The 13,578-nt window shown below is 59.7% G+C and overlaps 1 protein-coding gene across 1 annotated transcript; it reads left to right on the forward strand.

The window, feature by feature from the left end:
- Positions 1-868: 868 nt before the first annotated feature.
- On the forward strand, positions 869-13,413 carry CCND1 (cyclin D1). The gene is made up of 5 exons (XM_010351907.3): positions 869-1,277; positions 2,807-3,022; positions 3,560-3,719; positions 7,575-7,723; positions 10,100-13,413. The coding sequence occupies exons 1-5, from the start codon at positions 1,080-1,082 to the stop codon at positions 10,262-10,264; spliced, it is 888 nt and encodes a 295-aa protein (XP_010350209.1). The 5' UTR covers positions 869-1,079; the 3' UTR covers positions 10,265-13,413.
- The last annotated feature ends 165 nt before the right edge of the window (positions 13,414-13,578 follow it).

A 13,578-nucleotide genomic window follows, 5' to 3' on the forward strand; every position in this document is an offset into this window, starting at 1 on the left:
TTCCTTTCAAAGGTGTGTTTGGCCCGATTAACTTGCCGGCACCTGAAGGGAGGGGGTGCGTTTGGGGACCCCCGCAAGGATGGACTGGTCAAGGTAGGAAGACAGCCCGAAGAGTCTCCAGGCTAGAAGGACAAGATGAAGGAAATGCTGGCCACCATCTTGGGCTGCGGCTGGAATTTTCGGGCATTTATTTTATTTTATTTTTTGAGCGAGCGCGTGCTAAGCTGAAATCCCTTAAATGTTTAGCGTTACCCCCTTGGGCATTTGCAACAACCCCCATGTGCGCCGAAATGAAAAGTGCACTGGGTGGTGTGCCCCGTCCTCCGTCCCTGCATGCTAAATAAAATAGTTCTTGAAATTTACACGTGTTAATGAAAATGAAAGAAGATGCAGACGCTGAGATTCTTTGGCCGTCTGTCCGCTCGTGGGTGCCCTCGTGGCGTTCTTGGAAATGCGCCGGTTCTGCCGGCTTGGATATGGGGTGTCGCCGCGCCCCAGAGTCCCCCCTCCTCGCGGTCTCCCTAGGCTGCGTGTGGCCTGTCGGGCTTCCCAGTTGTCCCCTACTGCAGAGCCACCTCCACCCCACCCCCAAATCCCGGGGGACCCATTCGAGTCGGACCAGGCCCCCTGCACCCCTCTTTTCTGGCGGGGAGAAAGGCTGCAGCGGGGCGATTTGCATTTCTATGAAAACCGGGCTACGGGGGCAACTCCGCCGCAGGGCAGGCGCGGCGCCTCGGGGATGGCTTTTGGGCTCTGCCCCTCGCTGCTCCCGGCGTTTGGCGCCCGCGCCCCCTCCCCCTGCGCCCGCCCCCGCCCCCTCCCGCTCCCATTCTCTGCCCGGCTTTGATCTCTGCTTAACAACAGTAACGTCACACGGACTACAGGGGAGTTTTGTTGAAGTTGCAAAGTCCTGGAGCCTCCAGAGGGCTGTCGGCGCAGTAGCCGCGAGCAGCAGAGTCCGCGCGCTCCGGCGAGGGGCAGAAGAGCGCGAGGCAGCGCGGGGCAGCAGGAGCGAGAGCCGAGCGCGGACGCAGCCGGAACCCACAGCCCTCCCCAGCTGCCCAGGCAGAGCCCCAGCCATGGAACACCAGCTCCTGTGCTGCGAAGTGGAGGCCATCCGCCGCGCCTACCCCGATGCCAACCTCCTCAACGACCGGGTGCTGCGGGCCATGCTGAAGGCGGAGGAGACCTGCGCCCCCTCCGTGTCCTACTTCAAATGTGTGCAGAAGGAGGTCCTGCCGTCCATGCGGAAGATCGTGGCCACCTGGATGCTGGAGGTGCGGGGCTTCGGGCGGCTCTCTTAAGACCTCCCTGCAACTTGTTGCCCAGACCCACGTTTCTTTGCTCCTCACTCCCCTCTCTTCTCTCCCGCTAGACCTTTGAAGTTTGCCGGGGTGTTGCTAGGGATCCGTATTTTCAAAATAAAAATTGTGGGTATTTTCTGGAGGAGGAAGGGGTGGGGGTGGGGGTGCTAGGAGTTGCGTTTCCTGGGACGGGAGGAGGGGGTCGGGGAGGGGTGCCTTCAGGGGAAGCCAGTGCCAGGAGCACCCCAATGGGCCCTAGGGTGCGGGCTGGCAGGCTAAGTGCGCTTTGTGCCCCCCGCCTGCGCCCCAGCCATGCTGCGGCTCCTCTCCCAGCCGCAGCGGCCGAGAACTTCCAACTCCGGGGGGAGGGGGCATAGATTTGATTTTTAAATTAATATCCATGGACACGTATGCAAGGGGCGCTCGTGCCAGTATTATGCGCCATCTTTGCTCTTTTATTGCACAGCAAAAGTGTTTATTAATAATTGGGGGCAGGGTGGGGGCGGGGAGCGACTGCCGGGCGCTGGGGCCGCAACTAGGGGCCCGGCGGCCGCCCGGAGCCCGCGGGAGGGGCGCGGGGACGCAGCATGGGTAGTTTGGGGGGGACCCCGCTGGGGAAGGGGGGCCCTTTGTTCGAGCAGCGCGTCCCGGGGCGCCCCGCACGGGCAGCCTGGGCCGGAGAGCACGCCGAGCTGCAAGGTCGCGTGGCCCCCAAGACGCCAGGGCTGGATCCCCGTCTGCAGGGATCTCGGCTTGGGGGACCTTCTCCGAGCGAGCCGGGGGCCTGGGAGCACATTTTCAGACCTTCGGTGGGCGCCTGAGGGGCCCGCAAGTATTTTTAAATAATTTTTGAAAGTGCGGCGTGGTGCCCTTGCGAGAGGGAAACGCCGCCCGCGCTTGGGGGGAAGGGGGTCCCCGGAGTTTGAATTCCTGGGGCTACCCCCGGAGCCTGTAACAAACTCCCGACCCCCGGCCTGGGTAAAGGGCCGTCCGAGGGTCATTTTCAGGGTATTTTTACGCACTTAGTTATTTTTTTAATATTTTTAAATATTTTTTGAAAAGATGACGTCTGGGGAAATGCGGCGCGGCGGCCTGGGACGCCACCTTTGTGTCTCGCAGGCGCGGCGCCCAACGCCGCGGCCCTTTGCGCGGCCCCGCACCCCAGTGGGTGTCGACCCCCAGCCAGAGGGGCCACGGAGCTCCAGGGCGGGCCGGGGTCCCCGGGGCCGGCAGCCCGCGCCGCCGCCCAGCTGTGCCCGCTCCCGCCCCCACCATGCCAGCCTCGCGGGGACTTTCCCTTTCAGTTTCGGGGAGGGTGGATACTGGGGACGCGCGCGAGAGGGGGCGCATCACAGGAAGCTTCTGCCGCCCCCGGCCCCGACCCCTCAGCCCTCCAGAACTGGTGGTCCTGCCGAGCGCGATGGGCGTGCGAGGGCGGGGGTGGGGTGGGGTGGGGGTGGCGCGACCTGGCGGCGGCGGTCACGGGCCCGGTGCCCCCGCAGGTCTGCGAGGAGCAGAAGTGCGAGGAGGAGGTCTTCCCGCTGGCCATGAACTACCTGGACCGCTTCCTGTCGCTGGAGCCAGTGAAAAAGAGCCGCCTGCAGCTGCTGGGGGCCACCTGCATGTTCGTGGCCTCTAAGATGAAAGAGACCATCCCCCTGACGGCCGAGAAGCTGTGCATCTACACCGACAACTCCATCCAGCCCGAGGAGCTGCTGGTAACCGCGGGACCCCCGCCGCCCCCCGTCCCCCGCGAGCCGCAGGACCACTAGGCCGGGGAAGGTGCAGGGGGCGGCAGCCGGCTCGCCTCGGATACATCTGTCCGTCCCGAGGGAGGGCGGCCCCTCTGCCGGGTGTCCCTGTCCGGGGAGCGGGTGGGATCCTAGCCGCCCCGCGCGCGCTTGCCTGCGACTCCCACCGCGTTCGCGCTACGCGGTGTGGCCGAAAAGTGGGCGGCGCGCGCCCTCCAGCGGCTGCACCCGGAACGCCGCGCTCCGCGCTGAGCCTCCCGTTCCAGCTGGTGGGAGGTCTTTCCGTTTCCACTTGCAGAGCCTCTTCACGCGGCGGGCGCCTTTTCTGTTTTGATCTGGGATCATGTGATGCCCCAGCTCCCTGGACCCCTCAGCATTCACCAGTCCTGCTCCCCCACCCCCAGGACCGCACGAGACGCAGGGGCCAGGGCCATGCTGCCGGCTTCCCTGCGTCCCCGGGCCGGCCCGCACCTCCCCTGATAGCCGCTCGCCCTGTGTTCGCAGCAAATGGAGCTGCTCCTGGTGAACAAGCTCAAGTGGAACCTGGCCGCCATGACCCCGCACGATTTCATCGAACACTTCCTCTCCAAAATGCCAGAGGCGGAGGAGAACAAACAGATCATACGCAAACACGCGCAGACCTTCGTTGCCCTCTGCGCCACAGGTAGGGCAGGCCCAGCAGCCCCTGGCCTCCCCTTGAGAGCCAGCACCTTAGGTGGCCTGGCTGGCTTCTTGCTCTGCACCTGGGTGCTGTCCGGGAGGACGTCCCTAGGCCCCCACCCGCGCTGGGAAGAGTTCTTCCAGCTCTGGTGAGCAGAGGCGCTGGCTCGTTTGCGCTGGATGGAGGGGGATTTGCCCTGAGGGCCGCGCCACCACGCAGCCAGCCTGTGTCTAGATGCTGTGGCCTCACCCTCCGGGCCGGGCAGCCTGTGGCCACTCCATGCCGAAAGGGGGTTTACCTTGGCCGCCGGGCCGCCTCCTTTCCCCACCCACCTCCAGCCCTTCTTGTGTCCTTAAGGAGCCTGAGCTGCGGGGGCCCCCTCCTGGCCTCTCCCAGGCTGGGCCACTTGCCAGAGGCGCCTCCAGGGGCGGGGAGAGCTGTCGGCCCGCCTGCACCACGTGTTCTGGGCTGCTGAGTGCAGGGGTGTCCAGCAGAGGAGCTCAGCTGCCTGAGGCCCTGCCAGGGGTGCTGCCAGTCTGCTGGGCTCAGCTGAGCCCTGGGGAGCACTTCAGAGCAGTCTCAGCTTGGGCCGCCACCGTGGGCAGCAGAAGTACCCAGACCTCACCTCCACTGGCATGGTCCCCAGACCCCTTCCTGGCATGGCCCTGGCCCCAGAACCCAGTAGGGACAGACACATGCATACTCAGGGTGCTGCCTCCTGCTGTCCCCAGCCCTGCCTCTGACCCCTCTGTGACCGCCTCCTTCCCTGGTTACCCTGCTGGGGGGCCCATGCCCCTATCCCACCCAGCTCTGCTGTGGCCCACTTTTGGTCAAGCCTCAGTTGTCACATCTGTTTGTGGGCTCACTCTGGGTGACCTAGGCCACAAGGTCCGGGACATCAAAGACGCAATAGCATCTTCTCCCCCCGTCCCGTGAGGGCAGAGCCCCCCAAGCCTATTTCAGCGCTCCTCTGACACATAGCCAGCAGCTACTATTCCAGAATGGTTTCTGGTTTAGGCGTGAGAGCTCCCCCACCTCCTCCACCTGCTTGGGGCATGACCCCCTCCCCCACGTTTCTAAGCAAGTCCCCACCGTGGTCAGATGAAGATGCCAAGAATGCCATCCAGCCTGGATGGGTCTGAGGGGTAGGGGTGGTCCTGCAGCACACAGGGAGGCGTTCTCTGGCTGCTGCTCCTCAGAGAGAGGCCTCCGGAGACTCCACACAGCCTTTTATGGAGCTGAATGTGGCTTCAGAGAAATGCAGTTTCCTGGAGACATGGTGGGGACCGTCCTTGCACAGCATCCCTGCAGGGTGGCTCCAGCGGCGGAGCTCCCCTCCCAGGGTCCCCGGGTGTTGGTGGGAGGCAGGGGGCAGGTGCAGTCTCGCCCTCCCCGCTACTGCACACGCTGTGTCTGTGAAGGCGCCCCCGGTGGTGGGTAAAGGAAGAGGAATACTTGGGGACCCAGCTGCTCTCGGTGGCTGTGGAGTCCGCTCCAGGGTGGGCCCCGAGGGAGGGGCAGGAGGCTAGGGCACCCACCCGTGCAGAGTGCTCCGGGTCCTGACCCATGTGCACCCCATTGAGCCTAACTGCCTGGGTCCTGCTGGAAGTCCGTGGAGACGAGAGTGACTCAGGGCTGCTTAAAGTCAGAAACGGGCTGAAGGAGGTAGAGGCGTGGGAGAGTCTAGGAAGGTGTTTCTGCCCTCCACGTGGCGCAGGTTACATTTAAACGTGATGCCAGGGCGGCTTCTCCCTGCGCCAGTCATCCCTGGCCCTGGGTCCCCAGCAAGTGTGCACATGGCACATACGCTCACACATGTGGGTTTCAGGGCACGTGCCCTCGGCGCTGCAGGGGGCCAGGTGAGAAACGTCCAGTGCCACGGAGCTGCCAGGACAGCTGTCACCTCCCTTTACAACTGGGCAGCAGAAAGGGTCCAATCCTGGTGCTTTGGTGTTTCATTCTGGGTGGCTCCTAATCTAAACACACTGCCACACACTTGGGGGTGGGGGGAGCAGGAGCTTCCGGAACGAAGTGGGAGTGACTCCGCTCTGCGTGTGCCCCTGGATGAGATGGGGCTCTCAGGGTGCGGGGCCAGCTCAAACCCGTGGCTCCCTGCAGAAGCAGTCTCTGTGTGCAGTTCTGATTTGCCTCATTGAAAAGGTTTTCATTCATGGCTCCCGGCTCTCAGACTGTGGAACTGCTCCCATTTAAAGGGGAAAAGAGGTGGCTCAGCTCGTTAAGGATTTCTTTTTTTAAGTCCTTGCGGCGCCCAGCAGCCAGCTTTGTCTCCCCTTCAGGGTGGCTGCCTTTCTTCCCAGCCCCTCGCCGGCGCCCCTCTCTCTTTAACAAGGCCGAAGTTGTTGATTCTCTCGGGATGAAGTCTCCGATGGGCCGCCGCACCCCTGGCGGCCCGTGGGGGCCTCTCTCCCTTTGTGCCTGGGTCGGCTCCCATTCAGCTCCCCCGACCCCCCTTGTTCCCGGGCGCTCAGTGGCGCGAGATGAGGCGATGGGGCCGGCAGAGATGCCACACTCGGCCCGGCCGGCGTCCAGCTCCCGCGTCAGGCCCCCGGTTCCCGTGCAGAACTCCTCGTGGGTGCGACCCAAAGGCTGCCCCCAGGCTCTGCTGGGGCACATTCCACGCTGGCCCACCTGTCCACGGTAGGTGCGCGGCTGCCCTGAGGAGGGGTGGCCGGCGTTCCCTGCCGCAAATGGGGACATGATTGGTGGCGAGGCTCTCTATTGGAAAGAGCCAGCCTGCTGTTTGTCTGGGAGGTCAGTCGTGGAGTGACCTGAGGCACCCGCCTGGTGGGCAGATGAGCCCCAGTGTCTGACAGTGACCATGGGGGTTTTGTGCAGACTCCAGAGCCTGATGAGCCACCCTGGATTGGTGTCCCCCTTGGAAGTGGGCCTAGATGTGGGGAACAGTCCCTGGGAAGCCCCAGGGTCGGGGATGGGCACCTTCCTAGGAAAGCTGCTCCCTCCAGGGCCCGGCTCCTGGCCCAGTCCTCCAGGGGTGTCCCATGGTGACTGGGGTGGGAACCCCACACCTCTTCCCTTACTTAGGAAGTCGCTGGAATTGCTGGGCTACATCAGATGGCCCAGAGAAGCCCTTTTGTCACCCGCCAGATACACAGTGTTGAGTGGAGGGCTGGGGTGGAGTTGGGTTGTACTTGGTCTGTGCTCTGAAGGTCACCGTGACCGTCACATGGTCCCATGGTAAGGGCCGTGGGTTGCTGGAGAGCTCTTCCTTCCCTAGTGAGCCAAGCCAGGCTCTCCTGATGCCGGGGCCTGACAGGGCGCCACACCATCACGGCCACCCTTAAGGCCACCAGCCAGGGCTTGCCCCTCGACGGACATGGGGAATGGTTTCATCAGTGCCCTACAGCCCCATGGCCTGGCCCAGGTGGAGGCCTGGGTGTCATCCATGTGATGACCCTTCAGAATATGACTTGTCTCCAATCCCTACTGCTGGAGGGTGGCAGGTACTCGGATTAGGGTCGCAGAGGCACCATCTCTGTCCTTGCGTTCATATCATCTCGTTTTGTTTTTGTGAATAAGTGATGACGTTCACAGGCTGGAGATGCTGATAGGGATGTCCCATGGCTTTCTCTTTGCTTGATTGTGTTTGAGTCGACAGCTGACGTTCCAGGAGGGTCCCTGGGCCGGGCTCCTGCTCTCCCGGTGCGCAGGGGAGGCTGGAGGCTGGGGAGAGCCTGGATTTGGAGCCTCGCAGTCTGGATGGGTCCCTCCAGGCCGGGTCGCTTGCTCAGAGCCAGCACTCAGGGACGCCCGGATCACCGAGGCCCTGCGTGAGGGTCCCCTGCCCACAGTCCCCTTGCCTCTCTCCTTCTGCTGCAGATGTGAAGTTCATTTCCAATCCGCCCTCCATGGTGGCGGCGGGGAGCGTGGTGGCCGCAGTGCAAGGCCTGAACTTGGGGAGCCCCAACCACTTCCTGTCCTACTACCGCCTCACCTGCTTCCTCTCCAGAGTGATCAAGTGTGACCCGGTGAGTGGGGGCGATGGCCGAGTGGGCTGGCGGGCAGCAGACATCCAGTGCCACAGAAATGCTGAGGCTGGTGCCAAGGCCCCCAAGGGTGAAAAGGTTGGGGCTGGGTCCTTTGGACGCCAGGCCACGGGCTCGGAGCACCACCAGCTTCTTCCCCTGCTCCTAGAACTCACCGACCGGCTGGGAGTCCTCACAGGTCTGTCACATCCCCTGGGGCTTCCAGGAGCTGGAGCGTCTTCCTGGGCGAAGCGTCCAGGACAGAGGCCCCAGGCGGCCCCAGCCAGTGATCCGTGTGGTGATGGTGTGTGGGGATAGGCCCAGGCAAGCTTTGTTTGGGCCACAATGTGCGTGGCCAATAAATAGATGCTTGAAAGGGGCTCCTGTGAGGTCCGAGAGGCAGGACAACGGGCGGATAGCGACAGCCTCGTTGTTCACGGCCTCTTTGAGAGGCGGCCGCTGTCAGACCCGGGGATGACTGTGTCTTTCTTCTTAAAAATGCCATTGTTTTATTCCCGAGTCTTTTCTTAAAGAATTAAAATGACAATCAAAAGGGTTTGTGGCATTTACCAAATTAGACCGGAGAGGTGGCCGGGTCAGCCGTGAGCCCCGCGGTGTGTGAGGGAGTGACCGCCTGACCCCCGCTCGGGGCCGGGTGGGCCTGCGAGCCCTGTTTGGGCTCTGGCCTGGGCCGTCTCTTGGTGGTCCGCCCTCCAGCCTCCCAGGGGCTCTCAGCAGATGCTGTGTCGGGTCCACCTGCCTGTCCCCTGCCCGGCGGTGCCTCTGCCCAGGGACACTGCCCGGTGGTGCCTCTGGAAGAGGAAGTGTTTTTGCCACGGGATGCTGGAGGCGGCCAGGGCACCGTCCCCTCCCTGCTGTGACCTGTGCCGTGGCCTCTTTGCACCCTGCCCCGTGTCATCCCGTGGGGGTGGTGAGCTGTCCTCACTTACTGGAGGGTGGAGGGCAGCAGCCCACAGTTCACTCAGAAAAATGGCTCAGAAATGCCATCTGAGGCCTCCCGAAGCCCAGCAAAGGGAAAGCACCCCGCACCACCCTCCCATTCTTCATGAAACTCAGCATCTGCCCTTCTCACTGCAAACTCCACGCCCTGACCGGAAACCGCCTCCCCCCAGGGGCCTCTGCCCTGCGACGCCCGGAGCCTAGCTACCGGTGTGGGCTTGGAGTAGGTCATGGGGGGACGGGGGGCTGCAGGTGAAGGGGGGCTACAGGCGAAGGGTTCCTGGGTAGAGCTGCCAGGCCCCTGGGGCTGGGAACTGAGGGTGGCTGGCGTTTTAGGTTGAATATCAGGACTCTTGGGTCTCACTCCGGGTCTCTGGCCTCAGTTTCCCCATCTTTACAGTGGGACTGTTTTCGCTGCCAACGCGGCCAGCTTCATTTCCGTGAGAATGCATCTGAAAGGCAGGAGAGGAACGGCCTCCTTATAGAGGCTTGGAGCTCTAAAATGTCATGACTCCAGGGGTCCAGCTAGAAGCCCTTCCAGCGTGGGTCGTAGCCTGTCACGCCATGCCTTCATGCGCGGCACATGGAGGGCTGTGGCCCCGCTCTGCTCCTAGTGGAAAGTCTGTTTCTGCTGCCTAGAGACCTGCCTTCAAGCCCTCGTGTGGCTTCCTGGCAGCTGGGACGCACACAGCCCCAGCACCTGGAGCTGGTTCTCTATCCAGAAGCCCCCAGGGCAGAAAGCAGCCGCTTAAGGCTGTCTGGGACTTGCCCGTAGAGGAGCCTGGGAGAGGCCCCTGGGCACAGGGGTTCCAGATTTTCACCGCTGCCCCTTCCCACTGCTGGCATGGTGTGGCCGCTGCCAAGGAAGTGTGGAGCCCCCGAGGGTACAGGAAGGACTTCCAGGAGCTTCTGTTGCAGTCCGCCCTGGGCTGAGCATCTCTGCGGCCGCGGCAGTGGTTGCGGGCCATGCCGGGCTGATGGGTGGCCCAGGACGCAGGCCTGAGTGGGAGAGGTTGGAGGGGGAGAGGTCAGGGCTCCAGGTCCCCCTGGCCGCCTGTCCAGATCAGATCAGATGGCACTGAATGCCCCAGGGAGCTGACAGGCCAGTGGGAACAGGAGATCCAGGTGCTGTTGGGCATGGGGACGGGCAGGAGCGGTGCAGGGTGGGTGGGCAGCATCTGGTGTCCTGTGGCTCGGGAGGCCAGGCAGGAGGTGGAGACTCGGTCCTGAGTGCCCCGTTGACAGGTGACGGCAGCTCCCTCGTCTCACTCGGGTTCGGGGGAGGCAGCATGGGCCGAGGAAGTTTTTGGCTTAGTCTCGCCCTTATAAAAGCCTTCCAGGTCATGGCGCCTGGGAAGGGGCCCTTGCTGCAGGCCCTTCTAAGGCTCCCTCTCGCCGCCTGTCCCCACCCCGTCTCAGGACTGCCTCCGGGCCTGCCAGGAGCAGATCGAAGGCCTGCTGGAGTCCAGCCTGCGCCAGGCCCAGCAGAACCCGGACCCGAAGGCCTCTGAGGAGGAGGAGGAGGAGGAGGAGGAGGTGGACCTGGCCTGCACACCCACCGACGTGCGGGACGTGGACATCTGAGGGCGCCAGGAAGGCGGGCGCCACCGCCACCCGCAGCAAGGGTGGGGCGGGCCCCGGGTGCTCCCTGACAGCCCCTCCTCTCCGGGGCACTTTGATAGCAGAAGGGAAAGCTTCATTCTCCTTGTCGGTTTTTTTTTTTTTTCCTTGGCTCTTTCTCCCTTCCATCTCTGACTTAAGCAAAAGAAAAAGATTACCCAAAAACTGTCTTTAAAAGAGAGAGAGAAAAAATAGTCTCCGCGTAACCCTGAGCGGCGGGGGGCAGGAGAGTTGTGCTACAAAAATAGAGCATTTTCTACCCCAGTAATCAACTAGTTTTTATATTAACGTACTTGTTTCTCTGTTGTAAGCGTAGGTATTAACACAAAGGAGAGGTCTCGGGAGAGGATTAGGTTCGATTCTTTGCGTGTTAAAAAAAAAAAAAAAAAGCATAAAAACATTTTTAAAAAAAATAGAAAAATTCAGCAAAGCATTTTTTAAAGTAGAAGAGGGTTTTAGGTAGAAAAAGGTATTCTTGTCCTGAGGAGCACAGCTGTAGCGCGGTTGTAGGCGTCTCTGTAACTGGCTTGCTCATCTGCATGTAGTCACTTTATAAGTCATTGTATGTTATTATATTCCGTAGCTAGATGTATAACCTCTTCACCTTATCCATGGCTGAAGTCGCCTCTTGGTTACAGTAGCGTAGCGTGCCCGCATGTGTGTCCTTTGTGCCTGTGGCCACCACCACCGTGGGGGTTTGTGAGGCACCAGCCAGCGTGGCGGGGTCGGGAAAGGCCACCCGTCCCACTCCTACGATACGCTACTGGAAAGAGAAGACGAAATCGTGGCATAATATATTCTATTTTTATACTCTTCCTATTTTTGTAGTGACCTGTTTATGAGATGCTGGTTTTTTTACCCAACGGCCCTGCAGCCAGCTGACGTCCAGGTTCGATCCACAGCTCCTTGGTTGTTGGTTTTCTTTACTCCATATTCTAAAACCATTCCATTTCCAAGCACTTTCAGCCCGATAGGTGTAGGAAATAGCGCTGTTTTTGTGTGTGCAGAGGGAGAGCAGGTTTCTAATGGAATGGTTTGGGAATATCCGTGTACTTGTGTGTGAGTAGGACTGCGAGGCAGGTTCAGGCCACCGTGGTGGCAGCGGGGGTGAGTGTTTGGGAGGCTGCGTGCCAGCCAGGAAGAAAAGGTTTGCATTCTCACATTGCCAGGATGATAAGTTCCTTTCCTTTTTTTTTTTTTTTTTTTTTTCTCTTAAAGAAGTTGAAGTTTAGGAATCCTTTGGTGCCAACTGGTGTTTGAAAGTAGGGACCTCAGAGGTTTACCTAGAGAGCAGGTGGTTTAAGGGTTATCTTAGATGTTTCACACCGGAAGGCTTTTAAACACTAAAATATATAATTTATAGTTAAGGCTAAAAAAGTATATTTATTGCAGAGGATGTTCATAAGGCCAGTATGATTTATAAAGTAATGCAATCTCCCCTTGATTTAGACACACACACACACACACACACCCCTTCTGCCTTTGATGTTGCAAGTATCATACAGTTTGTTTTAAAGCTAGGTCCTTTTATAGGTGAGAACAATCTGGAGGAAGACCGCACGAAGACATGAACTCAGCCTGTTTGGCGTTTCCCAAAGTCATCTGATTGAAAAGGTGTCACAAGGAAAGTTAGGGTACTTGGCAGAAGTTCAGTTCCTAGATATTCTTATCCTTGCCCCTTCCTTTACAAAAACTTAGCGACAAAATAGACCATTTGCACATCTTGGCTATGGAATTCTTGTAATTTTTATTTAGGAAGTGTTGAAGGCAGGTGGCCAGAGTGTGGAGGCTGATGTGTGAGGGATGATGGGCGGGAGGAGGGAGGAGGCTCCCGAGGGGACGGGCAGTGCCCACACCAGGGACAGGCTGCAGCTCCTGGGGGGACGGGGCGGTGCCCACGCCAGGGACAGGCTGCAGCTCCGTTTTCTTTCTGCGCTGCTACCGTTGACTTCCAGGCACGGTTTGGAAACATTCACATCGCTTCTCTGTATCTCTTTCACATTGTTTGCTGCTACTGGAGGATCAGTTTTTTGTTTTACAATGTCATATACTGCCATGTACTAGTTTTAATTTTCTTTTAGAACATTGTATTACGGATGCCTTTTTTGTAGTTTTTTTTTTTTTTTTTAATGTGATCAATTTTGACTTAATGTGATTACTGCTCTATTCCAAAAAGGTTCCTGTTTCACAATACCTCATGCTTCACTTAGCCATGGTGGACCCAGCTGGTAGGTTCTGTCTGCTTCGGCACACAGACACGCGGGCGCGATCCTGCACCAGTGACCCCGGAGACCAGGCTGTGTCCATCTTCTCTTCCCTGCGCCTGTGATACTGGGCTCTTCATCGGATCGTAGCGTCATCATAGTTTTTACAGCTGTGTCATTCTTTGCGTGTAGCTATGGAAGTTGCATAATTATTATTATTATTATAACAAGTGTGTCTTACGTGCCGCCACGGTGCTGGGCCCGTAGGACTCTGCTTAGGGATGATTGGAATAGCTTCTGGAATTTGTTCAAGTTTTGGGTGTGTTTAATCTGTTATGTACTAGTGTTCTGTTCGTTATTGTTTTGTTAATTACAGCATAGTGCTGATTTAAAGAGACTCCAAATCTCAATGAAGCCAGCTCACAGTGCTGTGTGCCCGAGTCACCTAGCAAGCTGCCGAACCAAAAGAATTTGCACCCCTCCCCCACCGGGCCCGCATGGCTGGAGCCCTGCCCTGGCAGGGTCATCCTGTGCTTGGAGGCCATCTCGGGCACAGGCCCATCCCGCCCCACCCCTCCGGAACACGGCTCACGCTTACCTCAACCATCCTAGCTGCGGCGTCTATCTGAACCACGCAGGGCCCTTGAGGGACACTTTGTCCGTCGTGATGGGACGAGGGCACGAGTCCTAGATGTGTGTGTTGAGAGGCCAAAGGCTGGTGGCAGGTGCACGGGGCACTGCAGAGTCTGTCCTGTGACGCACAAGTCTGAGGGTCTGGGCGGCGGGCGGCTGGGTCTGTGTTTCTGGTTGCACCGTGGCGCTCCCTAGCACCAACATGTAACCGGCATGTTTCCAGCAGAAGACAAAAGACAAACATGAAAGTCTAGAAATAAAACCGGTAAAACCCCAGCATGGTGCCTGCCTGTTTGTTTCCTGGGCTGGTGGGAAGCCAGGGGCGTGCGTCCTGGTGCCTCGGAACCAGGGCGGGGTGGCAGGCTCAGCAGTGCGGGAGGCCACATGTGAGCTGTGAGGACTTCCGCAGCATCTCAACCTCCACCCATAAGACGATCCTCA

Source organism: Saimiri boliviensis, chromosome 6 (genome assembly GCF_048565385.1).
Source record: "Saimiri boliviensis isolate mSaiBol1 chromosome 6, mSaiBol1.pri, whole genome shotgun sequence".
NCBI lineage: Eukaryota > Metazoa > Chordata > Mammalia > Primates > Cebidae > Saimiri > Saimiri boliviensis.